Source organism: Scleropages formosus, chromosome 3, assembly GCF_900964775.1.
Source record: "Scleropages formosus chromosome 3, fSclFor1.1, whole genome shotgun sequence".
NCBI classification, from domain to species: domain Eukaryota; kingdom Metazoa; phylum Chordata; class Actinopteri; order Osteoglossiformes; family Osteoglossidae; genus Scleropages; species Scleropages formosus.
The window spans coordinates 2,356,227-2,384,029 of NC_041808.1; the positions used below are offsets into that span (position 1 = coordinate 2,356,227).

At 40.4% G+C, this 27,803-nt stretch overlaps 3 protein-coding genes across 4 annotated transcripts; 2 read left to right on the forward strand and 1 right to left on the reverse strand.

Moving 5' to 3' along the window:
• The first annotated feature begins 4,100 nt into the window (after nucleotides 1-4,100).
• LOC108924702 (gap junction delta-2 protein-like) lies at nucleotides 4,101-10,833 on the forward strand. The gene is made up of 2 exons (XM_018736248.2): nucleotides 4,101-5,283; nucleotides 7,639-10,833. The coding sequence occupies exons 1-2, from the start codon at nucleotides 5,213-5,215 to the stop codon at nucleotides 8,477-8,479; spliced, it is 912 nt and encodes a 303-aa protein (XP_018591764.1). The 5' UTR covers nucleotides 4,101-5,212; the 3' UTR covers nucleotides 8,480-10,833.
• Nucleotides 10,834-12,308: 1,475 nt separating this feature from the next.
• Nucleotides 12,309-20,889, reverse strand: nars2 (asparaginyl-tRNA synthetase 2, mitochondrial). Its single transcript, XM_018736308.2, has 14 exons — nucleotides 20,805-20,889; nucleotides 20,554-20,663; nucleotides 19,341-19,461; nucleotides 19,126-19,266; nucleotides 18,172-18,252; nucleotides 17,125-17,228; nucleotides 16,732-16,864; nucleotides 15,574-15,672; nucleotides 14,959-14,996; nucleotides 14,801-14,867; nucleotides 14,265-14,402; nucleotides 14,051-14,148; nucleotides 12,737-12,763; nucleotides 12,309-12,539 (listed from the first exon to the last, which is right to left on the reverse strand). Exons 1-14 carry the CDS (start codon nucleotides 20,814-20,816, stop codon nucleotides 12,395-12,397), a joined length of 1,314 nt encoding a protein of 437 aa, XP_018591824.2. The 5' UTR covers nucleotides 20,817-20,889; the 3' UTR covers nucleotides 12,309-12,394.
• A 1,407-nt stretch (nucleotides 20,890-22,296) lies between these two features.
• eif4e1b (eukaryotic translation initiation factor 4E family member 1B) lies at nucleotides 22,297-27,744 on the forward strand. Of its 2 annotated transcripts, none has more exons than XM_018736327.2 (7): nucleotides 22,297-22,360; nucleotides 23,136-23,242; nucleotides 23,465-23,560; nucleotides 24,482-24,545; nucleotides 25,045-25,158; nucleotides 26,447-26,586; nucleotides 27,389-27,744. In XM_018736327.2, exons 2-7 carry the CDS (start codon nucleotides 23,136-23,138, stop codon nucleotides 27,501-27,503), a joined length of 636 nt encoding a protein of 211 aa, XP_018591843.1. In that variant the 5' UTR covers nucleotides 22,297-22,360; the 3' UTR covers nucleotides 27,504-27,744. The 2 variants fall into 2 exon arrangements, with proteins under 2 accessions (XP_018591843.1, XP_018591842.1); XM_018736326.2 differs by lacking the exon at nucleotides 22,297-22,360 and adding an exon at nucleotides 22,698-22,763.
• The last annotated feature ends 59 nt before the right edge of the window (nucleotides 27,745-27,803 follow it).

Here is a 27,803-nt window from a genome sequence, read left to right on the forward strand (position 1 = left end):
AGTGTTTTTTTTTAACTGAAATGTCTGTTCATCTGAAAATTCTTAATTTTATTGCTTACAATAATTAAAATAAATTACGAATTCAGAACTGTGTTGTATGTACAGCGTATTTCAAATCATCACAGAGCATTCAGTAATATTCGCTGAGTTTGTGAATTATGTGTTATAAATGCCTGAAAATGTGCGCCATGACACAATTTTTTGTTTGATTTGAATATTCAGTGGCATTGCAGTAACAAATAATTTAGCTTAATTTACAGCAGTTTTATTACTAATGTCACATGCTTTACGTGCAGACATTTTGTTATAAAATTTCAATTATTGTAATTTCAGAGAACAGCCAGGCAGCAAGAGCAGCAGCTAAACAATAGTAGCAGACCTTAAGGCTACGATAAAACAAATCGAATTCTGGGTAGCCACAACACCAGCTGGTAGAAAACGCAAGTGTAGTAGCCCTGTAACCGATAGCTTTGCTACTGACCGTTAACGTGTTTCGGCTATGAATACGAACTACAATACGGTGATGCTGTACTAATTTACTAGAGTATACACAGGAGAAATCAACGAAGGGCTGAGATTGTCCTCATTCCCATCTCACTGTGTTTGTATAGGTTAAGAATAAAAGTGCTTTTGATTTAATTCACCTTTATTGTTACTATACAAGAATAATGAAATTCAGTTTCTGCAAAAATGCCAGCATTGTAAAATCTTACTGTATGTTTAGTAAATACAATAAGACATCTAAGCTATCAGAGTAATGTATTCAACTGTGTTTTCTCTCTGTCCAGCTACAACAGCTCAAAAGATAGTAGCATCACCAGATAAAAATTAGTAGTGTATAAAACAGGTCCGTTGTGTTGTTTTTCCTCAGTGAAGTGTGATGTGTTGGTGTTAGATAAAATTTATGATTGTATGCAATTTTATTAATTACATTGCAAGACCATATAGGAAGTGATGTAAGACTGTGGGAAACAGTCTTACTAGCTGGTTGTGCATAAATATGATAAAGAAACCTGCAACGGATTTTACATGGACTAATTGACAAGCATTCTACTTGGTGATATGAGCTTTTCAAATTTATGGTGCATAAAGAAGTGTTTTCAAGTCCTAATTTTAAATGATATAATTCCCAATTACAGTAGCTCGGGAGCCGAGCAAAAGCCATCGTCCCCAAACTCGTAACAATCGCAGACCTAGGCAATGACCTTGGACCCGAAAATTTGGGGGTGCTAAATTTTGCTATCAAACTCGAAAAATACATTTTAATCGTTGGGGAAATTTTCTAAAAACCCTGCTTAATAACAAATAGTTTTAGAAAACTGATCTGCTGCTATATATATCGTGTAAACATGGTATGAGGGATTGGTGCCCTACGTCTTTGAAATGCTGCAGCTTTATAGGTGACATTTTCTCAGAAACAAACTGCCCCTTTGCGCAGTTAATGGTTTATATTTATTTGTTCAGTTAAGTAACTTGTCTTGAAAATAAGCTGATTTTTCATTCATTAAGGTATAAGCCAAGATAGGTATGAGGTGTCTGGTAGCGCAGTTGTCAGGTTGTGGGTTACAATCTCACTTCTGACTATAGTACCCTTGAGCAAGGTACTTACCCTGTACTCTTCCATTAAAATTACCCACCTGTGCAAATGGGTAGGTACACTAACATAGTAAGTAACTTTGGAGAAAAGCATCATGTATAAATTTGTGTTCTGTTAATGTTCACATGTGTTACCTTAATGTCTTTTCTTTAAAATTGATTTTTCTTTCTTTACGACCCATACGTGTCTATACGTAAAAGAGAACGTAAAATTTTAATTGTCATATCTGGCCCCGATTGCGGACAGCGGAGTGATTCCGTGCATCTCGGCACGAGGACGGAGAAGACGGCGAGGGACTCTGGGACGGGGAGTGGACGCTGTCCCACTTAAGCACATGTGTTGGAAATCCTGCCATTGCCACTGACTACAAGGAGGCCAGAGAAGTGAAGCCAGGCGGATGGAAACGGTTCGAGCTCTGAATCGTCCTGCTGACCGGCGGAACCAAGTCTCATTTGTCCCAGTGAAACTGTACAAAAAACAGAAGGCAGAACTGAACTGCGCCCTGAACTGTAATGTATCCTATATGAAATAAGGTATTAGGGTAACATGTTAATTACGCTTAAATAAATTGTTACATTGCAGAATGAGGATTTTTGTACTCTGTTAATATTTTATACTCTGTAATGAAAATCTTTCCCGCTATTTTTTTTCCAGGTACTACCTGCTTTTCAGACAGTCATCTAAACATAAGAAAAAACTTGCAAATTAATTATGGAAAATTCTAGCAGCAAAGAACAGGGATGTGTTAAGTTTTATGCAAAATACTGGAAGTTTAACTTGATAATCAGTAAAATATGGGTATGATTAGAGCCGATATAACATTTTCAGTGTGGGAGTATATTCCGTATAACGGAAGTGGCGTGTTTACTGTTTCGGGGCAGCAGGTGGCGTAGTGTTTAGAACTACAGCCTTTGGATTTGGAGGGCACAGGTTTGAATCCCACGCCGTGCTGCAGTATCCTCGATTAAGGTATTTACCCCATATGAATACAGTGACCCAGATGTATAAATGGGTAAATCACTTCAGGGAGCAGTGAGCTAAACGTAAAAATAAAATTAGCATTTCACCGTCCCGTTTTTAGAGGTTTTGTTGAAAGTGTAGAGTGTCATTATCCTAGAGATTGTCTGGGTGGTAAACACTACCATTTTATAAGTGCTAATATTCCTCCAATAATAGAGCAGAGCAGAGAAAGGACAGTGGGATATACTGCATAACATGGTATTTTTACTGGACCCTACTGGGGCCTTTTTCTGGATTGCTCCAAAGCCCATGAGAGTCTGTATATCAATATATAATTAATATATGAAGGAAGTATAGCGTATTCCAGTGTATCCAAACAGTGTTTAGATTTCGTACGGTGAATCAGTGCAATAGAGGGACGATCATAGCTGAATTAAGGTAAACCAGGGTACACTGCGGCGTTCCTCCGTTTGCGCTTCTTTTGCAGAGGCCGCTCGCCCTACTGTGACAGTACACCTGCGTCACTCCCTTGTGCCATGTTTCACTTAGGGTCCAGTGAGTAATAAGTGGCCTCCAATTGCTGGAACCCGTTCCCGTCAGCTACTGCAGCAGTGTGTGTGTGTGTGTGTGTGTGTGTGTGTGTGTGTGTGTGTGTGTGTGTGTGTGTCTGTGGGGGTGGTAAAACACAGCCGCAATGTCCCACGGATGTCCTACAGTGGTGCTTCTTTGTCAGCAAACCTCATGGATACACACAAACTTATTGATAATAACCTTTACTTCAGTAGCACCGTGTTTTCGCACCACTGAGCCACTGCAGATTTTACTGTAATCAGCCATGCACAATACACTGGTGCCTTATGGGAAAAATCATGTTAATGCAGAGAAGTGAAATGACAAAGCCGCTCGTCGTGTAGCCTACAAAAAATATTACGAAGGGGCAAAATGACTTTTTTTCTGCCCCTTCCTGCCCTTTCTCTGTAACCTTGCGCAGCCCAGGGGCGCTCACGATTTTTCCCTCTTTTTTTTTTTTTTTTTTTTTTTTTTGTGAAGAAGTGCTAATGCAAGCAGGGCGAGCCGCCTGGAGTTGCGCGTCGAAGGCGACGCGAGATTGCAGGAGAGCGAGCGTCCAGCCGCACCGGTTCTGCATGACCCTTCGAGTTTGTGTCAATTTTCAACACGCATCACGTGGAACGAGCCCCCTTGTCGATAGCAAGTAGCACAAAACATGTTTCCCTGCACTGGGCGTGGGGAAAGAGGGGAGGAGAAGCATGAAAATGGCAGGATCATATCTGTGGGAATGATGAGGGGCAAAGAGAGGGACAAGGACAGGAACGGGGCGACGGAGAGAGGAAGGAGAAAGAGAGGGAAAAATAAGGGAATAATTGATGGAATATAGCAACGCGGGGGGAGGGTGGCCAGCCGAGCGATGAGTCCTTCGGCTAATTCACTGGCACATGAGACGTAGGGGCCTGTGAGCGAGCGAGCAAAGGGGGGGGGTGTATATGAGCGACCGAGAGAGCGAGAGAGAGGAACCCCGTGGAGAGAGAGGACTGCAGAGAGGGGGTGGTGCAGAATCGCTTATTAAAATACTACGGCGAGAGAGCCGTAGAGCGCGGCGGAGACAGCCGAGGGAGGACAGATTTTCCAAAGCAGCGGCGAAGCGGCGTATGGAGCAGCATCTTCTCCTTGAGACGTAGCCAAGGAGGAGCAGAGCGAGGCGGGGCGAGCAAGAGGAAGCGGCAGGGCGCTATGCTGAACGCCGGGCCGCCAAGGCGGCGCGGGGGAGACGCCTGCAGACAGGGAAAGAGACAAAGAGGAAACAAGTGGCAGCATTAGGGGAGGGACACCACAGCAGGGGGACACCGGGGACATAAAGACACTGGCCTATGGTGTGCGGCTTTTTTTTTTTTCTTTTTTTTTTTTTAAATGATTTTAAGCCAGGGATGCAGCACTATATATACAAAAGCAGCAGCTTCCACTTGTGTGTTTCTTTGGATCTGGGTCTGTCTTGCTGAAAATGGTGAGTGTGTGTGACCGTACTCGGGCACCAAGGTGCCAGGCTGTTGTAGGACGACACCTGAGCAACGGGCTGCATGTTTTGCAGCAAGATGGTGGACCGCGGTGCGCGTGCTGAGCCCGGCGTGGTGCACAGCGAGCAGGGAGCGCGTGCGGCCGAGGAGGGGACGGGCCGGCTCGGGGTGGCGTGCTCGGCGCAGGGGGTGCGCCGCACACTCGGCTCCCAGGTAGAGATGGGGAAGGACACGGCTTCGCGTGCATAGGAGCATCTCGGATACTCGGCACATCTCGGCAGGTGGGGGAGGGGGGGTTGCAGAGGAGGAGTGCAAAAAAATTCAACATAATCAAAGAACAGGCTGGTAAGAGGACCAGAGGTGACAGACAGGCTGCATGGTGCAGCATCCCGAAGCGCTCGACGGCACAGCGGACGCTCGCTGCAAAATGCTCGCGGTGGAAACGAAGCTGCAGAACAAAGGAGGAGCGGACCGGCGTGGGGACGGAGACGCTCGCACACACGCTTGGCACAGCTGGATTTGACTCTTCCGCCCAAGGTTCACATGTCACCTCGCAAAGCCCGGTGAGTCCGAAGGTCAGAGGACAACGTTTCACCCGGAGAACCGTCAGCATCCCTCGGTGACCATGGGGGAATGGACCATCCTGGAGCGGCTGCTGGAGGCGGCCGTCCAGCAGCACTCGACCATGATCGGCCGGTAAGGACGTAGTTGCCATCGCTGCCAGGACAGTCGTGTGTCTGCCTGTCTATTACGAGGTGAGGATGCGGGGGGGCGATTGCCAGGGCCCTCCAAGTGCGACAACACAGCACCGGGTCACGGCACCATAGAGGACAGAAGATTATTATACCTCATAGGTGTGACCATGTAGCTCTATACATTCCAGGAGGGTGTCCAGACCTTGCAGAATTCCTCGGAAAAAGTTGAACGCTATGGCCGTCCGCGTTTGTACAGACGGAGCTTCGGGTGGCGAGTCAACCGCAGCAAGAAAATAAAATTGCTTGTCAAGTATGTAAGAGCAATCAGCCCACGGCATATGTGCTGTACAGTGTGAGGGAAGTGGGAAAGTTGCACGGTCAGCCTTCGCTAGCCGTCCGATTCGAGAGCGTGAGTCTCGGGTTTTACGCTTTCTTCAAACTGGATTTGCCTTCCATATCTATCTATCTTTCTATCTATCTATCTATCTATCTATATTACTAATTAATTTCAGATTTTATTCCATTATAAAAATGCAGCAAACTGCCATAACAACATTATAATAGTCAATCCAGATAATCTATGTATTGTATACTGATTAAATACTGATTGCATTTATACATATATATTAGTGCTATTATAATAATTTTAAGCAGGTATAACACGAGGCCTATATGTCAGTTGACGGGTAAAAATGTAATAACGTCTAGCGTACGAGAATTGCGGTATCGATATCCCTTGGAAGGACATAGTCTTTTAAGTTATTTTTTGGCAAATACAGCCAATATTGTCTCATTTATGCTGAGTGAGCTGCTTTGTAACACATTCAGCCCACTGATCTGTATAATAGAGTTTGGTAATGAAGAAGAATAAAAGGCAAATGTGAGGTAAAAGGCAAAAAGGAATATCTAAAACAGAAACATGCATGCAACACCTTTAATCAACTTCTTAACATACTTCCACTGGGACACTGTTACATCTAATGTTTATTTGTTGAAATACATTTAAGCCTGCGATAAGCCTACTGTAATTAATTAATGTGGTCATTTAAAATAATATATACTCACAATTTAGCTGCTTGTAAAAGTCTGCTTGTCATAACTGTGACTGTTCTCCGCATTGTCTGTACAGATGTTGAATCTTATATCCAGAGATGTGTACGGGAAAATATTAGTCATTTACTGGAAACGTTTAATGAGCAAAACGTACTGAAATACGTACCAATTGAACTCAGTTGTCTGTCATAACTAATAGCTAATTTCACTTTTTGCTGAGTTTAACCGGTAGCTCCTCATTTCTGATGACTTCAGGGATCTGAAGCTGCCGGCACGGCACTGCACTTTGTATTATAAATATTTTTTTTTTTCTAGGGCCTGCAGTAAACCGATTCTTCCTCATCATCTTAATTTTCTTCCTAAATAGACTTTTTCATTTAACAGATGCTTTTTTCCAAAATCAAGTATCATTAATTAGTATTTTGCTGACACCTTTATCTAAGGAAACTTACAGCGCTAGCTATACGATACTAATAATCACGCGTGTAACACAAACCCTCACATGGTCACGCACTAAGGGGAATTTATATATTCCCAAATTTACTGGAAACGTGTGGACTGTGGGAGGAAACCCACAAGAAGATGGGGGAACGTGCAAGCTGCACAAACACTGAGGGCCAAAAGCACAGCCCGGCAGCACCATGGTGTCCTTCTTCTTCATCGTCATTTTATTACTGCTGAAAACTATTAATTCAACAGTTTTAAAATCAGTTATAAAAATGTGTAGCAAAACTCTTTTCTTCCGGAGTAAAACATTTTATGGCAAATTAACAGATGATGACCGGCTACAGGACGTCAAAAATCACACTGCATGAGGCCACACTACTCTGTAATGTAGAAACCGTTACATGAAAAATGATACATACTATGCATAAATATATATACGAAAATATAGTGGGTTGAGCTGCTGCCAACTGTTGTACTCTTGTACTCTTGAGAAAGGTACTCACCCTACAATAGCTTCCGTAAAAATTACCCAGCTGTATAAATGGGTAAATAATTGTAAGTAGCTTAACATTGTAAGTTACTTTAGAGAAAAGCGTCAGCTAAATTAATAAATTTAAATGTAAATCATGGTCGTTCAAAGTCCTCAGAATGGAAATTCTCCCAACAAGGTCATTTCATGAAACAAACATTTTCATGCATTTTTTTTTCGTCTTATGTATTTCGGTTAATTTATCGATTATTGGTTAGAGTTAGGATAAGGGTTGGAAGTAGGTTAAAGGTTAGCGTAAGGGTTTGGAATAGGGTTAGGGTGGTGACACTCCCTCCAAGTCACAGCCTGTCAATTTCTTTCCCCCAGGATTCTCCTGACAGTGGTGGTCATCTTCCGAATCCTGATTGTGGGCATTGTAGGCGAGAAGGTGTACGAGGACGAGCAGACCATGTTCATCTGCAACACCATGCAGCCGGGCTGCAACCAGGCGTGTTACGATAAGGCCTTCCCCATCTCACACATCCGCTACTGGGTGTTTCAGATCATCCTGGTGTGCACGCCCAGCCTCTGCTTCATCACCTACTCTGTCCACCAGTCGGCTAAGCAGCGAGACCGCAGCTACTCTTTCTTGCACCCATACATGGAGCACGTTCACGGGCGTGGCGAAAGCACCCGAAAGCTCCGCAACATCAACGGGATCCTCGTCCAGAACCCCGAGGGGGGCAAGGACGAACACAACTGCATGGAGATGAAAGAGATTCCCAATGCCCCCCGGGGGCTGACGCATTCCAAAAGCGCTAAGGTGCGACGACAGGAAGGCATTTCTCGATTTTACGTTATTCAAGTGGTCTTCCGTAATGCCCTGGAGATAGGCTTCCTGGCTGGCCAGTACTTCCTGTATGGTTTCAATGTTCCCGGCATGTTTGAGTGCGACCGCTATCCCTGCGTCAAGGAAGTTGAGTGTTATGTTTCCCGGCCCACGGAGAAGACCGTCTTCCTCGTTTTCATGTTCGCAGTCAGCGGTATCTGCGTGCTGCTCAACCTAGCTGAGCTCAACCACCTCGGGTGGCGCAAGATAAAGATAGCTATCCGCGGGGTGCAGGCCCGACGCAAGTCCATCTGCGAGGTGCGCAAAAAGGATGTGTCTCACCTGTCGCCTGCACCCAATCTGGGCCGGACCCAGTCTAGCGAATCTGCGTATGTTTGATGAATGTTCTTCGCAACTTGAAATTTTCGAAAACTGTTTTTTTTGCGTGTATTACGGGAAATGCCTTCGTTCCCCCGTTAATTGTTTGGTGTATCTCTTCCTTTCTCGCTACGGACGAAAGGTCCGCAAAGTGATGGATCTCCAGCTGAGAAGAGTTCACCCGGAAGACGTGATCTTTGTGGAAAAAAGTCAATGCTCGTTGAGAACAGCTGTCAACGTCATAGATAATGATTTAAAACTTCAAAAAAAAAAAAGTTTTATTTGGTAACTTACTAAATCACGCGTCTCTTGCATTTTGAGAGAACACAAATACTTGTTATTCTTTCAATAATAAAGTGTCGAAAAGTGTTGCGGCATGGAACTTTTTCGGGAACAACCCGGAATAGCGTCAGACTTACAACATAAAATTTTACCTTATTTTAATTACTTTTAAATCTTCATAGCTCTGTGATATTTTTCCACTGTGTAAACAGTACTTGGAAGCAGAGGTGTGTCACTGGAGTTACAGACACAGCTCAAACCAATTACCGCGGTGCAGAATTCTCAGTCTTCTTTGCTCGCCTCGAATGGCGTACTAGCTCTACCTTTCCTCAGTATAGCATGATTTTTTAGATGTAGCTTTACTCCAAGAGAGCATAAAATGTAACAATCACTTCCAGCTAAGCAGGAAAATGAACTTACATATTTTTATCATCCTTAACTGTACACTTTTATATTGTGCAATAGGTGGTGCCATAATATTATTTCTCTACAGGGGTAGGTGGTCCCCAGCCCCGGGAGACTGTAAGATGGGGAGACCGTGTGCAGTTTTCCAGTTTCTGAATGCGCATTACACTGATTTTCACTCATTTGATTTCCAGTTATACAACATGTATACTAAAAAATATTGGGATTTGTTTGAAAAGGCATGTTTACAAGCAGCAACGGAATATCGTCTTGTTACATATAACCTAAATGAATTAAGAGTGACTCGAAAGACATGTATCTTGCTCCTGTAATGTTCATGGACTGCATGTGTGCATGGGTTAAGAGAAACATATTAAAAAATAAATGTAGCATCTTTACATGGAGAAACAGAACTCATATAAGTGCCAGCAATAAGATCTGTGACATTTAATAAAATGTATAAAATGCTTCAGTATTCTTGCAATAAGTACCTGCACTGTGACAGCCAGTGGCCCCAGAACCCCTTTCTTGTTGAGATCAGAAACAGTGAAGGGAAAAGGAACATGATCCATGCACCCGATCAATTTGCTCTTGTTGGAATCTGCCTCCAGTTGCTTTTCTACCTGCTTTGCTTGTGAAGGACTTGCGCACACCTGAGGCTGTGTCCAGCATCCTTCTCTGCCTCTGGGGTCCACACAGGACTGCCGATAAAAGGCTGGTAATCGTGGTCCCACGCCAGTTTATAACTGTGGCTTTTATGCCAGCTAATGCCATGCCAAGATTTCTAATGAATACCCCAAATTCAATTCTCGATTAAAAAGGAGTATTAATAATACACAAAAACACCGTTCCTCCTGTAGCTGATACCTTTGGTCTGTGCATAAGACAAAATGATACAGACCAAAACTGACAATGCTAATACAGGTGCATTTTCAACATGCCAGCAGGTGGCACGGTAGTAAAAGTTGCCATCTCTGTACGCAGAGTTTACAAAATTCGAAGCCCACATCTTGTGGTAATTCCCTTGAGCAAGGCATTCAGCTGTAAAAATGGGTAAATAATTACAAGAAGCTTAATATTGTAAGTCATCTTGAAGAAAATAGCTACATGAATAAATGTGAACGTAATATCTCACCCACCCTCACAAAAAGTTAACAGCTTGGAACCACACGTTAATCAGGTCTGAGAAAAGGACACTGAGTGGTGTGAGGTGGATGGCAGATGGCCCACAGACACCGTGGCGCACGCTGCGTGACATTATGTCTCTGACTCTGTCTCTTGCAAAGCAGCTTCTTTTTATAACCAGATTTCTCTTCTGTCCAGAAGGAGAACTGGTGTACAATGCTTGGTGATTCTATCTACGTTTTCATAAAAAGCCCCACATGGAGAAGAGGTTATGCCTGCATGTTTTCATTTGCATGTATTTGCACTGTGCATTCCTGCAAGGAGTATTACAGGAAAAAGAGAAAAAAAACTGAGAGGGTACAAAATCTGAAGAGGAAATAAAATATTAAGTAAAATTTGTCCGAACATGTGTTTCTAAAGGCAGAATAATACCACTGGTTTACGTGACAGTCCAGAATATAACTGTACCCTTTAAAACATTAATAAATACCAGTGGGAAAAGCTTTTTTGCATATGGTTTACAAGCCACTGAAGCCAGATTAAGAGTACCATTTCATAGCTGTATGCTTATTTTTCATTTACGAACAAAATCAAAATAAATGTCTAAATTACAAGGAATCACTGTGTGATGTTGCGTTCTAAATGCTCCCCTGATCAAAAATTGTTAATGTGATCAAAAAAATACAGGCAGCAGGTGGCATACATACTGTCCACAAACCCCTGTTCGATGGAGATTGACCGATTTATTGATTTACTCTATTGAGCACGTTTTGCTGCCAACTAATGGTGACAAGCAGAAACGCAGGTCATTTTCACACCACAACAAACAGAAATTTTAGAAAATAGAACAGAGAAAATGAAATATAAATAAGTACTTTTAAAACTCTAATTTGAATGTTTGAAGCACAAGGTACCAGTGTGTACAGGTTACAGGTCTCTACAAAAGAAGACTGGATTAACACCAGTTTGACTTTCATGGAAAAGACAACTAAAAATATAATCTAAAAAAAGGTTGGACTGATTTTTTTTTTTTGTTTCCAACCAAGGTTTAACTAAATTGCAAAGGAAAAGGAAAAGTCTATATGACAGAATTTTAACTTAAAGGTTCAATTTTATCAGTATATATTATAAACTAGAAGTTTACTAGTCCTATAAATTTGTGATTAATCACAAAAAAAATTATTGCAATTCAGTCCAAATAAATTCCTAGCCAAATTTCAACTCTGAGCACTTTGAGCCTCAGAGTTGCAGAGGAATTACACTGTTTATTATATTCTGAGGATGTTTGTTGAATTACAAAATCAGGTGTTTTGCAGGATGCTAAGGAACATTGATTTATAATTTGAAGTTTGCTATTATTATTATTATGTTATTACAATCTTCAGAAAGATATATTACAAAAGTTAACACATGCATTACGATAGTATTTATTATTATCTTTCATTTATTCTAGCAATGAAATTAGCATAAAATTTTAAAGAAAATAAGAACGTTGCCAGTTTGAGCAATTGTTCCTCCTTGAAACCTTCAGGTAAGTTAAAGAAACACATTTAGACACTGAGGTCTGCAGGATTAGAGCAAGTTTTACACATCAGCTCTTCGACCATCTCAACCTTGGGTTTCGAGAGAAGCCTACATTTGAAAGGTTTTATAGACTGTCCTCAACTTACGACAGGCTCCTTGTCACCGTTCACTGTCGTAAGACCAACCAGTGTTATCGTACAGCAGATGGAGCAGTCACCATTAGATCTTACAACCAAACATCGGGATTCAAAAATAATATAATATGGTTTATGGTATAAACATCATTCAGTACAGGTTGCTTTAAGTCACTTTTGTCATAAGTTGAGGACTACCTATAATTTCAACTATGAAAAACAAGATGTGCAAATTATCAAGGATTGTGCAAGTAACTATTTTTTCCCCATTTGCACAATAACCTCACTGGTCCTTCTGTATTTGGATACCAATAGCAATATCATTAGAAAGTAAATTGACACATTTAATTATGTTAATAAAATATAAATATAACAAACCATAACACAGCAAATAAAATATTTTATTGAATTTCCTTGATTCGGTACTGTGTTGAAAAGCAAATTACTTAATACATACGATCCTCCTTTACAGAAGACAGGAGTGAGAAAATCTAGGAAAAGGAATGACATCTTTAATATTGTGAACTCCCAGAACACACTGCAGGTAGCGCTCAAATCCCATTCCAAACCCACCATGAGGAACTGAGCCAAACTGTCTCAGCTCCAAATACCTGAAGAGGAAAAATAAAAATAATTAAAAATAAAATAAAAAAGGTAGATAAGAATATATACAGTATATATGTATACACACACACACACACACACACACACACACACACACACACACACCTGTATATACATAATAAATACATATTAGAATATATATTGTTTTACAAGAATGTTCCATTTACTTATCAAACATGCTTACCATTGGTATGCATCCTCCATCCCAGCTCTGAAAAATACCAAACAACACACATATGAATACGATTTGAAATTTTTATGAAATAACCAAGATTTAATAAAGAAAGTCAATCAAAATAATGATCAGTGTAATATTCTTTACACAGTACTATGAAAAACACATATTTATGTATACCGTTGGTTGTCCCCCAATGGCTAAAATATATCTAATAGGATCCAGGGTTTGATAGCAAACAACAATGTGCAGCTAAAGGCGGACACACGCACGCACTGTCTGAACTGCTTGTCCCATACGGGGTCGCGGGAAACCGGAGCCTAACCCGGCAACTTAGGGCGCAAGTCCATCACAAGGCACCCCAAAGTGGGACTCGAACCCCAGACCTACTGGAGAGCAGGACCCGGTCCAAACCACTGCGCCACTGCGCCTCCGCTAAAGGTACAATAACTTTTAAAAAAAATTACTCAAGCAAAAGTACTATTCCACTAATACAGGTTAATTGTATTTTTTTTTTTAAATTTGTATTGTTCACAGGTTTTGCCAAAATGTCTAACAGGGGAGATGTGCTGTGTAAAGAAAAACACCCAAAGAAGGGTAGGTAAGGTGTACAGCAACAACCTGGGAACATTCCAGGTGACCACCCCTCTTGTGCGGCGGAGTTGCTGGGTAAGTTTCCTTTAATTATTTATTGTTTTAGCCTTAAGGTATATTTTTCATTGTTTTAAGATTCCACCATGCAGTGTTCATATAAGCTGGTCTTATGGATTTTATTAGCTTTTATTGTTGATATTTTAATATTAGCATGAGAATTTTTTGGGATTAATTTACTGAATAAAGATTTTTAAAGGCAGAAATGATGAATGGAGAAATTTTACCTGTCGCGCTGGACAGTGTGTGGTGTCCTGGTAATCCATTCTTAATCCTTTTTTTTTTTTAAAATTCCAAAAATTTACTTGTTATATATATATATAATATATATATATAAAATGTAAAAAAAAACTAATGAAACACAGAAATGACTGATTCAAATGAAGCTTTTAATGTTCCAAAGAACTGGGTAATGAAACACACGTCTCTGGACTGTGGGAGGAAACTAGAGCACCCAGTGGAAAGCCATACAAACACGGAAAGAACATGCAAACTCCACACAGATGAAGCTTGTTTCAAGCCAATGTTTAAACTACTGGCCCACGAGTTCTGAGGTACCAGTGCTACCCACTGCACCACTGTGCCACCCTATTTCTCTTGTCATTTCAATTAAATTATAAGGGAAGAGAGACAGTCCTAGCCAGAGCGAACAGGCAGCGGCTGTACGCTTACCGTGCCAAGCGAGCCCTCAACATCTCCTGTTGTTCTTCCCTCAGAGAACCTCCAAAGAGTTCCCCGATCCCCGGCACTAAGAGGTCAACTGCTGCGACCTGGAGACATGAAGAAGACACAACAAAGGAAACATGCTCAAACAGAGTAAATCCACCTGGATGTACTTAGGGAAGACATTTCTTCAGCAGAGTTTTCACAGAGTAGGACATCTCACCGTGTGCTCTGGTTGGTCACTGTTATCCCTCGCGTAGAAAGGCTTCAGCTCATAGGGATAGTTGATTACAAACACTGGAACGTTACCACAGTGCTTCACCAGATAGTTCTCATGCTCTGTCTGCAGATCATTGCCCCACTAGGAGATACCAAGAAAGAGCGAATTTGGCAAACATTTTCAACGGTGTACACTGGCTCCTCAGATTATTAGTTACTGATTGAGAACTCCAACAAACCAGACATTCAAGTGAGTTCAACTGAGGCACAGTCACACTCCCGTTCTGAGCGTTTTGCTGCCAACTAGTGACAAGAATCGGAACTGCAGAATTCAATCCAAAACAATGTTTCAAAAAACAGATGAGCAAAGAAAATGCATTGAAATAATTGGTAAAAAATGCTTGTATGTTCATTTGAAATGTAAACACTCGTAATTTGAGGAGCCAGAGTACAACTTCCTTATAGACAGAATGCAAACAACACATGGCGGGTCTGGGTCAAAACCCCTTCCTGCGTTAAAAGGGCAATTAATGTACTTGCCTCCACTTTGAAAGCAAAGCTCTGGGAGCTATGGGTCAGTATATTTATAGCTTCGGTGTATGTAATCCTAAAATAGAAAGAAAAAATACATCACACATAACCAGCTAGAGTTGTGTGCTTAAAGGTGAATGGAAAAAGACGAGCAAAAGAAAACTTACACCTTGAATTTATTCTTCAGCATGGAGAGCAGACTGTCCTTCAAAGGTGAAATAGTTATTTTTCAGAGTGAAACAGTATTAAACAAAACTGTCAATAAATCTTTGAGTAGCTTATCCTTTGCAATTAAAATCAGGTACCAAAGAATATTCATTACATTTACATTGCTATAATTAAAATTATAAATTATACAAATTACATATATAGACTGAATACTGATACATAAAAACTGAACTGCAAAGTAATAAAAAAAAACTGAATTGCAATATGAAACTAAAAACTTTCAAGACTTGCAAAACTTCTCAAACAAATGGAAAATCATAATAGCAGCATAGTGGATGGGGCCACCCCTCCCAGTCTTGGAGGTTCTGTGATCAAAGCCCACCTCCTTCTGCAGTACCCTAAAACAAGGTACTTAATATAAAACTGTTCCAGTAAAAAAGTCCAGCTTCATGAATGGGTAAATCAAAGTAAGTAGCTGAAGGCTGTAAATCCCTTCAGAGAAAAGTGTCAGCTAATTAATAAATGTAAATATAATTGTAAAAAAACTGGAAAACATTTGACATTAGAGCCTGATCGTCAGAAAGCCAAGCAAATTACAGACTTCAGCTTCTTACCCTGTGTCCAGGTGCAACATGTTTATGGTACAGCTCTATATCATGTGGACATTCAGCAAGGATTCGTTCTGTCGTGGCCTTAAACAGGTTCTCCATGACCTGAAATGCCACAGATAAGGACATCTTTCAAAAAAATGAGTACTTTGGACCCAAAGTTTGCAGGTTCCAATCCCACACCCAGCTGTAGAACCCTTGAGCAAGATACTTACCCTAAAACTGTACCAGTAAAAATTACCTAGCTATGTAAATGCGTAAATAACTGTAGGTAGGTAAACACTGTAAGTCGCTTTGGAGAAAAGTGTCAGATAAATGAATAAATTTAAATAAAAGACTCTTCAAACAGATGCAACTTAATTTTACAGTATTCTTACTGATATTTTCTGGAAAGGTGCAAATTCTGTGGAATTCCTGCCAAAGGTGGAAATTATGTGATACAGTCAGGCTCAAACCTGAAAACTGCACCTCACGATGAGATGAGCCTGACAAAAGCTAAGGACCGTTCCAACAAAAATGTCCATAAATATATTTAGAGGAAATACTGAACTCGATATAGCAATAACAACAAATGACATCAAAGTATTAACTTATTTAAATTCTTTAGATCTGTTTAAATAACTTTTATAACACAAATACCAGTATAGTATTGTAATTATAAAATTAACGAAGGTAATCTGACATCCAGCGTTCATGAGTAGCACTACACAATGCCTCTCTCTGTGTGCTTTGCAGAGTGTAAGACACACGCAGTGATCTTCTGAACTGTATTTATTTATATCATAAGTATCCATGATGCAAATTATCAAAATGTCTCCATCCAGGCTGTATCCTGTCTCACACCTTCCCCTTTCAGGAGACTCCAGGCCCCCGCAAGTCTGTATTAGACAAGGTGCCACTGATACTGGACGAACGAATGAAAATCTGGAAGACAAGCTGGAAATAATACTTTTGTCACAAATATTATAAAATGAAAACATCTTTTATTTTGGTATTATATTTAAGTGATATTTTTCATCTCTGAACTAATTTTTGTAAGAAATAATGGTAAGCTGAGAGCCTGACAACAGGTTTACTTCCCAGAGCAAATTAACCTGTTTATGTTAGGAATGTGTGTATACTTATCATCTGTAATTTAATACGGCTTCAGAAACGTTACTTTACCACCATGAGGTCCTCCAGAGAGCGAATAAAGGAAATCTCTGCTTCGACCATGTAAAACTCTGCCAGGTGCCGTCTGCTTTGAGAGTTTTCTGCCCGAAACGTTGGCCCAAAAGTGTACACGCAGGGAAAGGCCCTTATAAAAGCAGAAACACACACACGTACATTAACATATACATATTTAAGTATATAAGGCTCCTGAAAAGCAACTGGGACAGAAAGACTTTCTGTACCTTGTCCTCCAAAGTCAGTCAATAACATCTTATTAATAGAGACAGACCTCCATTTATTTATGGGTTCGGTTCTGTAAAAATCTTACTGCAGCTATGAGTCTGGAAGATGGGTTTGTCCTGGACTCCAGAAGTTTCCCAATAATAGGAGGAAAGCTTTGCTTACCCTGCCATGACCTCCAGATGAAGCTGCCCAGAGACAGTCAAGAAAGCTGGAACTGAGAAGAAATAGGGCTCATCCTGGTCCCCTTTGTTACCTCGACCCTCATGCTAGAAATGAAGAGCACAAGTGAGTTAATTCTTCTAGAAATGATCTGACGTGCTGCCTCTGGATGTGAAATTCTCAAACACTTTAATTTCGCAAGCACTGCAGTATCATGGTACAATTGTGACATTATAAATCAGTGTATTTCACTACTACGTCACGCCCAAGTTTTACTGTGTGTTCTGCACAGGACATGCGGCATTTTCTTTCCAAAATTTACATTTCTGATTTCTGAAATGAACAGATATTTGATTTTTATATTTAATATTTACTCATTTTATTTAATCAATATTTATTTATTACACTACCTTTGACAAAAACCTCCCATAGCAGGTCTGGACCATTATTATCCATTTATACAGCTGTGTAATTTTACTGGAGCCATTTTAGGGCAAGTACCTTCCTCAACGGTACTACAGCTGGAGGGGGATTCAAATGTGCAACCTTTGGATTCAAGGAAGTAGCTCTAACCACTATACTACCAGCTGTCCCTAAGGGCAGCTCATATAGTTTTGAAGTTAATAAAAAGAAAACAAATTTAAGTGCGACATGGTGATTTGTTGACGTTACATCAGGTACATCATGCATTGTGCCCTGAGTTTTCAGGATAGTCTCAGGACCAGCGTGGACAACTGGTTATTGATAACGGATGAACAGAAGTGCTTCGGAGCGCTTTTTACGGATTATAAGTTTTTCTGAGGTTTTTACAGAATTTTGCTTATTAATAAGTGGAAGGATGTGGGTTTTGTTGAGCTTGTGTTTTTACTAACTTAGTGGTAAAAGTCAAAGTCACAAACAAATTGAGTTACAGATAGATTTCCAATATCAGTTGTGGGGTGAGGTGAGGACCAATAGCAAGAGTATGAACAATGTTGTGACGTACGTGAAGAGCGTAATTTCACAGAAAATGGAATACGATCCTGGGTGGGGGAGAGAAGAAAAACTCACCTCAACATGAAAGATTTCCCCAGCTCCTTCACAGTCATTTGAGGTAATGATTGGTGTATGGATGTGCACAAAACCATTCTCCTAAGGAAAAAAAAAGAACAGGATGTGGCATCAAAAAGCTCAGAGTAGCAGGTGACAAAGAAGTCCAAAATTAAAATCCCAAAGGTTCTCACTTTTGGCTCCAATGCAGTCCCTGTGACCTTCCTCAGTCTCTCAGAGCTGCTGAATCCCCCCCCAAACGCTCATGAAAGGTCTTAAACCACTCACTTTCAGTCTCACTTCACTACAGATCTCTTATCTGCTCCATACATCTACATGATGTGATGCTTATTCGCATGATACATGATTTACATATTTCAACATATTTGTTACAATTATTGTACACTGACCACATATTACAAGCATGTGAAAACAGTAGAGCTGTTTTATATATATGTATGTATGTATGTATACATATACAAATATACCCTGGTATACAGACTCCTGATCTACAGATTTTCACCTGAAAAAAGCTGTACCCATGTTCCGTATATGGACCAATTGCTACCAGTATTACGTACTTCTCTCCAGTGTTTCTGGAGGCAGCCTTTCCCCCGATGATGTAAAAGTCATAAGCCAATCAAGTGCAGATTTTTCAATAATGCAATATAACTTCTTCATAATTTTGAATTGTTCTACTGCCATTTTCATCAATTTTTTTCCTTTTATTTCTTAATGTTTTTTGTTTACGTACCTCTACATTTAAAAGGTCTCAAAACGCACCCGTTTCTGACTTTCTGCTCCTCTGATCTCGTAAATGCTCAATAAACGTGTACGGTGTTTGTTATTTAGGTCAGTATAATGAAAGGTACCTCTGTGTGTGTGTACATATATGTAGTAATTATATATTCTGCAAGACAGGAGTGTGTTGTCTGGGTGGGAAAAAGCTCAGTGGAGCAGTGATCCAATCCTCACCTTAAAAAACGAGTGAATGGCAGAGGTGGCCGCACTTCGTACCCTCAGCAGAGAGCTGAACGTGTTGGTCTTACAGCGCAGGTGGGGAAACTGCCTGATGTACTCCAGCCCATGTCGTTCTTTCACTTTGAAAGGAAAATTCTGGAAATTTCAAAACGGGTTAAATGGCTGTTGAGAATTCAGGGTGCGAGTAGAGATGAAAGCAGACAACTTACCAAAGGGTCACATTCCCCAACGACCAGAACCTCAGTGGCCTGGAGCTCCACGTTCTGTTTTTCATGTAAACTTTTCTCCAGACTTCCAGAAATTTCCACAGCGCTTCCAAACGTTAGGCGTCTGAATGATGATAAAAAAAAAAAAAAAACACACACATGCAAAAATGTAAGAACATATAAAACATATAAGAAAAAAGTAACATTCATAATTTTATTCAATTATCAGGATTTTTCCAGTATTTTCCAAAGAAAGTTTAACAACTTTTTTTTTTTTTTAAACATTAGTTCATTTAGCTGACACTTTTCTCCAAAGCGACTTACAGTATTAAGGTTATAATTATTAACCCATTTATACAGCTGTGTAATTTTACTGGAGCAATTTCTTAGGGTAAGTACTTTGCTCAGGGGGGGATTGAACCCGCAGCCGTTGGATCCAAAGGCAATAGCTCTAACCACTACGCTACCAGTCATAAGTAAAAAGTAACTTGAATGAGATACTAAATGTCACAGGAAGAAAAGCACCACTTCTTTATTTCTGCGTAGCTTTTTCTCCACGTTTAGGCTCTACTGACATTAATGTAAACATCCGTTGTTCAACTCTCCTTCAACACTACAGCGCATTGCAAAATTCTTTTCAAGGATGCACTAAAATATGAAACTGAAATTAATAGTTAAAGAGATGACAGACAGAACAGCAATCAGGACTCGAACCTCCAGCTCAACCCGCACAAATGAGTGGTGTGGCCTGTGAATTTGTATTCAAAAGCAATTTTATTATTATACTTTATTTACCCCGCTGACCGTGTTACATGCAGTGATGCCAATACATATCAGTACACTGTATATTTGATTTCAGCCAAAGAGTGACAATAATAATAATTAAATATAATTAAAGACATTTAACTTCTGGCTAATAATGGAAAAGCTCTGCATGGAAGAAAGGTTTTACGTGTCCCACAAAACACTCTCGAACTAAAAATGGGCACATTTTACACAATATCTGAGGGGTACAATTTCAGTTCATTATTCCACATGAAAAATGTAGCTTCCGTTGCCATGTGACGTAGCACGAAACTGATGGAAGGTACTCCCATTGGACCATACGGGGAGTCAAACATGTAAACGCGCATTGAGATTTCACTTCAAGTTGCAAAGCGTAGAAATGTGACTTTTGAAATAGCACACTTAATAAAAATTATATTTAATACCGCACCTATGAGCCAGCCCTGGGTCAGCCACCACTTGAAGACTCCGCAGGGAGCTGCCGTCGTTGACGTCAAGAAAGAGAGCTTTCTTCTGAGAGCGAACGGAACGGACCCAACCCTACGACGAGGCAAAACCAAACACAGAGTCAAATCTCAATTTTATATCATTATTAATTTCTGTTCAGTTTGCCTAAAGTGTATATATGCTTATACATAAAAATAAGGAAGTAAAGTAGAGAGCAGAATAAGCGCTACTAACGTGACGATGCATCAGGCTGGTCAGCTATGAAACTGACATTTATTCATAAAGACAGAGCTGCGTTTAGTGTGGTGGTGAGAGCTGCTGCCGTTGAACCCAGAGGTTGCAGGTTTGAGTCCCACCAATAGCTCTAGTACCCTTGATCATGGTATTAATCCTGAGGTGCTCCAGGAAAAATTACCCAGTTGTAGAGATGGGTATTAACTGTAAATTGCTGTGTGCAAATGTTTTTTCATCAGAATTGCAAATGTGAATAAACAAAATAGGAAAAAACCAACAAAACAGACTAGACCATCTCATGCGTCGGAATGAAGGACGATACCACGAGTAAACGAGACAAGAGCCTCGAAACAAAACACCTGTTTCTAGAAAACAGAAAACAAAAATGAGCAACAAACACTTAATAAGTGTTGGAGACACCAGTGTTTTCATCACATTGTCCACATGTTGTTTCTTCACTCTACACTCACATCCACCATGGAGCCCATTGTATACTAGCTGTTGCCATGGTAGCGAAGCACTCAGTACATTTATTCATTTACATGATGCTTTCCTCCAAAACGACTTACAATCTTAAGCTAGCTATAGTCGCTCACCAATTTACACAGGTGGGCATTTTACTGGCGCTCAAGGGTAAAGCTAAAGGTGGGGGTTTGAACCTACAACCTTCGGGTGTAAAGGCAGCAGTTCGGTACTGTGGGTGGAGAGGGAAAATGGACCATCTGACACCCCTGGGGGAAGAACTTTTGGGTTTGAGGCACCAATTAGTGTGTTCTCCTGTCCTAAAACAGAGTAAAAACAGAGTAAAACATGTTAAAAATTCCAAATAAAAAACAGCAATGGATTTTAGCATCAGTTTTAAGTCCCAGACAATGTGATGTCCACGCTGAGCATACAGGGCTGTGGAAAAAGTATTTTCTAATGTTTTTTAATATTACATTTTACCAGATCTATATGGATATCTGGTATTGATAAGATTAAGAGAGGAAAGTGGCACAACTTGCATTGAAGTGATTCCTCGTTAGAAACGCACTTCACTTGTCAGTTCAGTACATTGCAGCACACGGTGCACAACTTACCTGTATTTTTACTTTTTCACCAAGATCATGTCCACAAAGTGCTTCGCAAATTCGCAGTTTTCGAAGTGATTTCTCTTTCTGACAGTAACACCTTCGGCTTCGTGTCACAACTTCGCTCGCTAACCGGACAAGCAGCATTATTATTATATTTTATTACTAAATTCCACTTGTAACAGAGCATACATTTAAAATATTAGCTGCTCCTTCCAGTTAATTATTGCTAATCGAAAACTCTGCAATAAATGTCACTGTTCACATACTCGCTAACATGTGATGTGCGAAGCGAAACCCGGGGAGTATGAATTAGAAATACTTCCGGGTTGTGACGTATATACCGTAATACACGGTATTTAAGGGCACGTAATAATATATGAAATTTCCCTTGTTCATTCTTATTGTTATACATTATCATCATTTAACAATACATAGAGAGCACATTAAGTTCCAGGAGAATGAATAGTGAACAAAAAGCTTGAAGTAAGTTCATAATTCTAGATTTTAGGCCCTTAAATTACTGAAGGTCAAGATAGCCCATACGTCTTGACATAACATGATGGTATCATCATGACCTTCAGAAATTGTGAAGCCCTGAATTTACCTACTGAGTGATGCACTTATTTCAAGCGCATTCATTATCTGGCATTTTGTTTTTCCTGTGTGTCCTGCGTTCGTATTTGTAAAGTAGTATTAAAGGAAACAACAAATATTTTGCATCGATCGCAGGGGTCCAGGTTCAATCACGGCAGAACCGTTTGCACCTGTTGCGGTCACGTGGTCCGATCGTCAGGCGTTGAAATGGGCGGCAAACTTGCGATCATTTTTTTAATCACGCGCTTCTCTTGCGCTTTTCGGCACCATGTCGAGGCCAGTAGTCAATGGAGTGAGTCGTGTACTTTAGCTCTTATACTCTTCCTTTCTTAAAGGCTTTTCATAAGGCGTTGGGGGGAGGGGGATTTATCTGGAAAAGTATGGTGAATTGTGTGAAAGTACTCCTACTGTCATTGGTAATGTTTTTGGCTTTGTGGGTGTGACTTTCGAATGTTTTTGTTTCTTTGTAACGCTCACTTTACCTAAGTCTTTGAGGGTAGCTTTAGCATAGTAGTTGAACTCATGAGGTAAATGGCTCAGTTTTTCAGCCTTTCTTTTTGCTGATATTTTTCTTTTTGAATGACTTCTTGTTGCGCCTGTGATAGTTGTCAATGTCAGTGATTCCGTCGTCTTGCCGTTTACTTGGGGCCGATGGGTTTCGCAGATGTGCTCGAAAGAGGTCCGAGGCGATCCGAAGACGGCCAAGGCAAGCAAGGCTCGGCCGGGGACCACTCTTATAGGAAGACACCTGAAGCACCCCTTGCAGAACAGGTCTGCTCTTAATTTGTCTGAATGGCTCACTATGGCCTTCGCTGTGCTAAAGTAAGCTTTGGCTACTCCTCGTAGCATTTTTGTGTCACTGTCAAGCTATGGTGCCTGATTAGGCCTTTTCTCCCCCCCCCCCCCCCCCCCCCATATATGTCCTTCAGATCTGTTGACTTTGAGTGTAATGTCTGCAGAACTTCAGCAAGTGTTTTGGTCCTTTTTCCCCAGGTGGGCCCTCTGGTTCTACAAGAATGACAAAAGCAAAGTGTGGCAGGACAACTTAAAGATCATCACAAAGTTTGACACGGTTGAAGACTTCTGGGCGTAAGTAGCTGATGTTTCAGGTGGAAGACGCTTTATTCGGCACTGTTGCAATGGAATAGCCTGTGTGTACCTGGCTGAGTATGTAAGAAGTGATAAGATGTTTTATATACAGTATGAATCTGCAGTCAGGGTTAAGTATGGAAGAAAGAGTAATAAATATTATCTCCATGATATGGAGACATCCTGTTTGTTTGGGTGACAGTGAGAAGCATAGTGTTTAGTTCATCCATCTTGCAGCCATCATTCCTGACTGGAATCTGCTCTTTCTGTAGGATCCTTTAGCAAGATAATTAATGCTTAACATTGTGCTATGGAAAATTCTTGCTATATAAATTGGTAAATAAAGTACAGTACTATGTGAATCCAACATGGTTGGATTGAAGCTTCAGCAAAACTACTGTTAATGTCTTGATTTGAAAATTCATAACAAATGGAATGCTGTGTGAAAAATGAATTTGTAACAGGCTAGTGCACCAGAAATGGATCTGCTGTATACAGCAGCTGAGACTGAGCACAAATCAAGTGTACAATTTTCCAATGCTGGAGTTGTGCACCAAGTGCTGCTGAGGGTTAAATTGACATGAATACAAGAATGTGCCAACTGGGGAAATAGTTTATTTCAAAAAATCCTGTGTATGATGTATTGATCAGTCTGGTTAAAATGTAGGCTGAGGCCAAGCCACAGTACAACCCATCATAACAGGTCCATGATATTGCCTGTACATAAAATCTTTAACTATTAAGGTACATGTTGAATGGAAGGTTTAGGCAAAGAACCAAGCTTTTATCCACGGACTAGAGGAGCAGTACTGCACGTCTCATTATTTCTGTTGTGTGAATTATGTGATGGGAATATGTAAGGTTCTAATACGGAATTGTCAATATGCCTGCCCTGCCCCCCCCCCCCCCCCCCCCCCAAAGATTGTACAACAACATTCGGCCGGCGAGCAAGCTTTCGTCTGGCTGTGATTATGCTGTCTTTAAGGTAAAATGTAATTTTTCTGGGTGTTGTGCATTAAAGGGAATTGCAGCCAGAACTTGTATCTTTTGATATTTAAGATGTATCACAATATGACAAAGCAAATATTAAGGTTTTGCTCCAAGTAATTTTGAAAGACTTTAGTTCTTGGTTTCAAGTTGTACATTTGCACTGCAATTTTCCTATGAAGTTTTACAGTGATACATTGGTCCCCCCCCCAACAAAACTTTTTTCTACATTCTTGTAGAATTGTAATGTACTTGATTCCAGTGAATATGTGGAACTTGACAGAACAACAAGGAATGCACAGAAATGTCAGCTACTAGATGATGCTTTCATTTACCATGATGTCATGCATAGTTCCCAATGTGCTTTTTGGGTGTGATGGGGATTTCAGCTCTAAAGCTGAAATTAGCAATGAGTCTAAGATGAGAACTCATTCTCATATTTCTTTGGGTTCTCTTTTGGTTATAAATGCAATGAGATTTGCGCTACTGTGTGTTAGGATGGGATTGAGCCCATGTGGGAAGACAGACGGAACAAGTGTGGCGGACGCTGGCTCATTACTCTGTCCAAGCAACAGAGGCACACGGAGCTCGATCACTTCTGGCTTGAGACGGTGGGTAAATTCTCTTAAATACCCATGAAATTTACCGCTGCTTTTACTCTACTGATATGGCTTTAACTGTGAAGGGATAACCTGTATAATACGCACACTTGCCGTCAGAAGCCGCTCATACGGAGCGGGCTCGCTGCAAGCCAGAGCCTAACACAGGGTGCAAGGCCCTCTCCCAGGATGGAACACCAGGCCATTGTAAGTCACCCCAAGTGGGATGTGAACCCCAGACCAACCAGAGAGCAGTCCTGGGCCAAGCCTGCTGTGCCACTGCACCAACCCCCCAATCCTCTAATATATTTTGTTAAAGTAATTTTGTAATCACTTCTATCCAATGCTGACTGTAGCTGTCTGGCTTGTATATGTTTAAAGTGACCAAAGATTAATTTTCTTCAGTTGTTGTGTGTCATGGAAAATGCCTTGTTGCATTATTCACATTCCTGTACTTGAAAGATGCATTTTTGCTGCCTAAAGTTCTGAAAGTAGGTTATTGAGGAAAAAACAGGACTGCACCTCTTCCTCTGCTTTATTGTTGGCAGAATGTTTGTTTCTCTTATTGAAAAGTAATGCTATGCTTTCAAAAATGAGTCGAGCGGCTAAATCTAAGTTAAGCCATTGTAATTCCTCAATTTATTCAGTGGTTAAATATATAAATGCTTTAATGAAACTTACTGTAAGACTATCTTTCTTCTACAGATACTACAATGTAGGATGTCTGTGGAAAACTGGGCATGAGACCTGTTCATACAAGGGCTTCCTGTGTTTGAAGCCACATTAAAATGACTGGAAATTATAAATGTAGAGCCACACCCTCCTGTTCAGTCTGTTTGACACATGTCAGTGTCATGTTCCACCTGAGCATCAGGCAGCACAGGAGTATAATGGAGCACTGTTGGGACAACATTAGAAAGTGATAAATATTCCCTGTGTGTCCTGGGTGGTTGAGGGGGGGAAAATGATCTCTTCAAAATACTTGTTGGCATCTTGTCACTGACTTAGCAGTCAGTGTGAAAATCATGTACCTCTGGATATTCAGATACTTTCTGTGAAAGTCTTGGATATAACAATAATATTATTGTGAATACAATCTTGATTGCACTGCTCTGACTGGCAGACTTCTAAAATTTAAGTGTGGCATGAATGTCAGCTGGTATTTTAAACATGTACACTAACAAACTTCAGGTCTTAAATGTTTAGGTAATGTGAGGGGGAAATTTCAAACGGTGTGAAAGCCCTATTTTGTGTAGGCTTTTGGCTAAAGCTGTTTTGGGAAATGTTTCTTTTGCCACAGCTCCTCTGTATTATTGGAGAGGTCTTTGGCGCTTTCAGCAGGGATGTGTGTGGAGCTGTGGTTAATATCCGTGCAAAAGGTGATAAAATTGCCATGTGGACCACAAACACTGAGAACAAGGAGGCTGTCACTTTTATCGGGTGAGTCTGCTGCTTATGGTGTGCTGTCAAATATGTAATATCATAACCTGAGTACAAAAACATTTATGTACATTTTATTACCTCTGAAGTAGTTGGAAAGCTTGTCATTTTTCAAATCCAATGTGAGTTGATCGGCATTTTAGAAGTTAATGCATGGAGCTTCAGAGATGCTGTAATAAAGGGATGAATTGTCACCAGTTAAGAAATCATGAAGTTATAATACACAGAATTAAACATTAGCTAAAAATCTTACCAGAACATGTGTAATTTTAGACATGTCAGTACACTATCCCAGGTACCATGTGGTCCTCATGCTCTAAACTGAGGCAACAGGTAAGGTTTTGGTGTGAACAGGAAAATATAACTTGATGCATTTTTTTGTACAGAAAACACCTCAATAGGCACAAATGTGCATTTTAAATGTTGGAGAATTTTTAAACATCTCAAAGTTGGACCATCTGTGATTGAACTACTATACTATATGTATACTTGTGTAGGGAACATTCTAAATCTTGGTATAAGAACACCTTTTGTTTAATTTCAATGTGGTTACTATAAAATGGTTAAATCACAATGTATGGCTGAACCTTTTTTGGATCTATAGTCCTTTAATTACTTGCAAAATCCAGTCCTTTTCACTATAACTGACATGGATTTGGTTATGTATACTTTCTAAACATATGACCAGTGATGCTGTGCACTTCTTCCTGTAAGCTGAAGACTTCAGAAGTGGATGTTCCAAACATTTAAAGATGTGAATGTACTTTTAGTAATTTTTTTTTTTTTTTTTTCTCTCCCCTAGGCGCAAGTACAAGGAAGGTGTTGGGCTGCCAACGAAACTTGTGATTGGCTATCAAGCTCATGCTGACACAGCGACTAAGAGCAACTCCATAATCAAGAATAAGTTTATTGTATAATGTGGGTGTTCAGAATTGAGTTTGTCCACACTTGCAACTTTCCATAATTGCATCCTTTCAGGTCTGGTTGGGTGACGGACCCCTGCGTTCTTCCGAACCCCAATGTTGGTCGAGGCTTGTCGTATCGTCACATAGGCTGCAGATGTGTGTACAACGCATAAACATTTCCATTTGTGTTCAATGTAGAGCTTTGATTCTTTGGTTGTTTTCTGCTTTCTGTCGAATAAAGCATCAATACAAGTTTTATTTAGCATTGTTTCCTGTGTGCCCTCCAGTCTTTTAATGTAAAGAGCCAGTTTT

Excerpts from the sequence above, each read along its gene's own strand:
- LOC108924702 (XM_018736248.2), top strand. The coding sequence starts at position 5,213 with ATGGGGGAATGGACCATCCTGGAGCGGCTGCTGGAGGCGGCCGTCCAG. Across the intron at positions 5,284-7,638 it reads CACTCGACCATGATCGGCCG|GATTCTCCTGACAGTGGTGG; the intron begins GTAAGGACGTAG and ends TCTTTCCCCCAG.
- nars2 (XM_018736308.2), bottom strand. Across the intron at positions 17,229-18,171 it reads GGGAAATCTTTCATGTTGAG|CATGAGGGTCGAGGTAACAA; the intron begins GTGAGTTTTTCT and ends CTTCATTTCTAG. Across the intron at positions 14,403-14,800 it reads GCTTTGCTTTCAAAGTGGAG|TGGGGCAATGATCTGCAGAC; the intron begins GCAAGTACATTA and ends GGTATCTCCTAG.
- eif4e1b (XM_018736326.2), top strand. The coding sequence starts at position 22,740 with ATGTCGAGGCCAGTAGTCAATGGA. Across the intron at positions 23,243-23,464 it reads AAGCACCCCTTGCAGAACAG|GTGGGCCCTCTGGTTCTACA; the intron begins GTCTGCTCTTAA and ends CTTTTTCCCCAG. Across the intron at positions 25,159-26,446 it reads ATCACTTCTGGCTTGAGACG|CTCCTCTGTATTATTGGAGA; the intron begins GTGGGTAAATTC and ends CTTTTGCCACAG.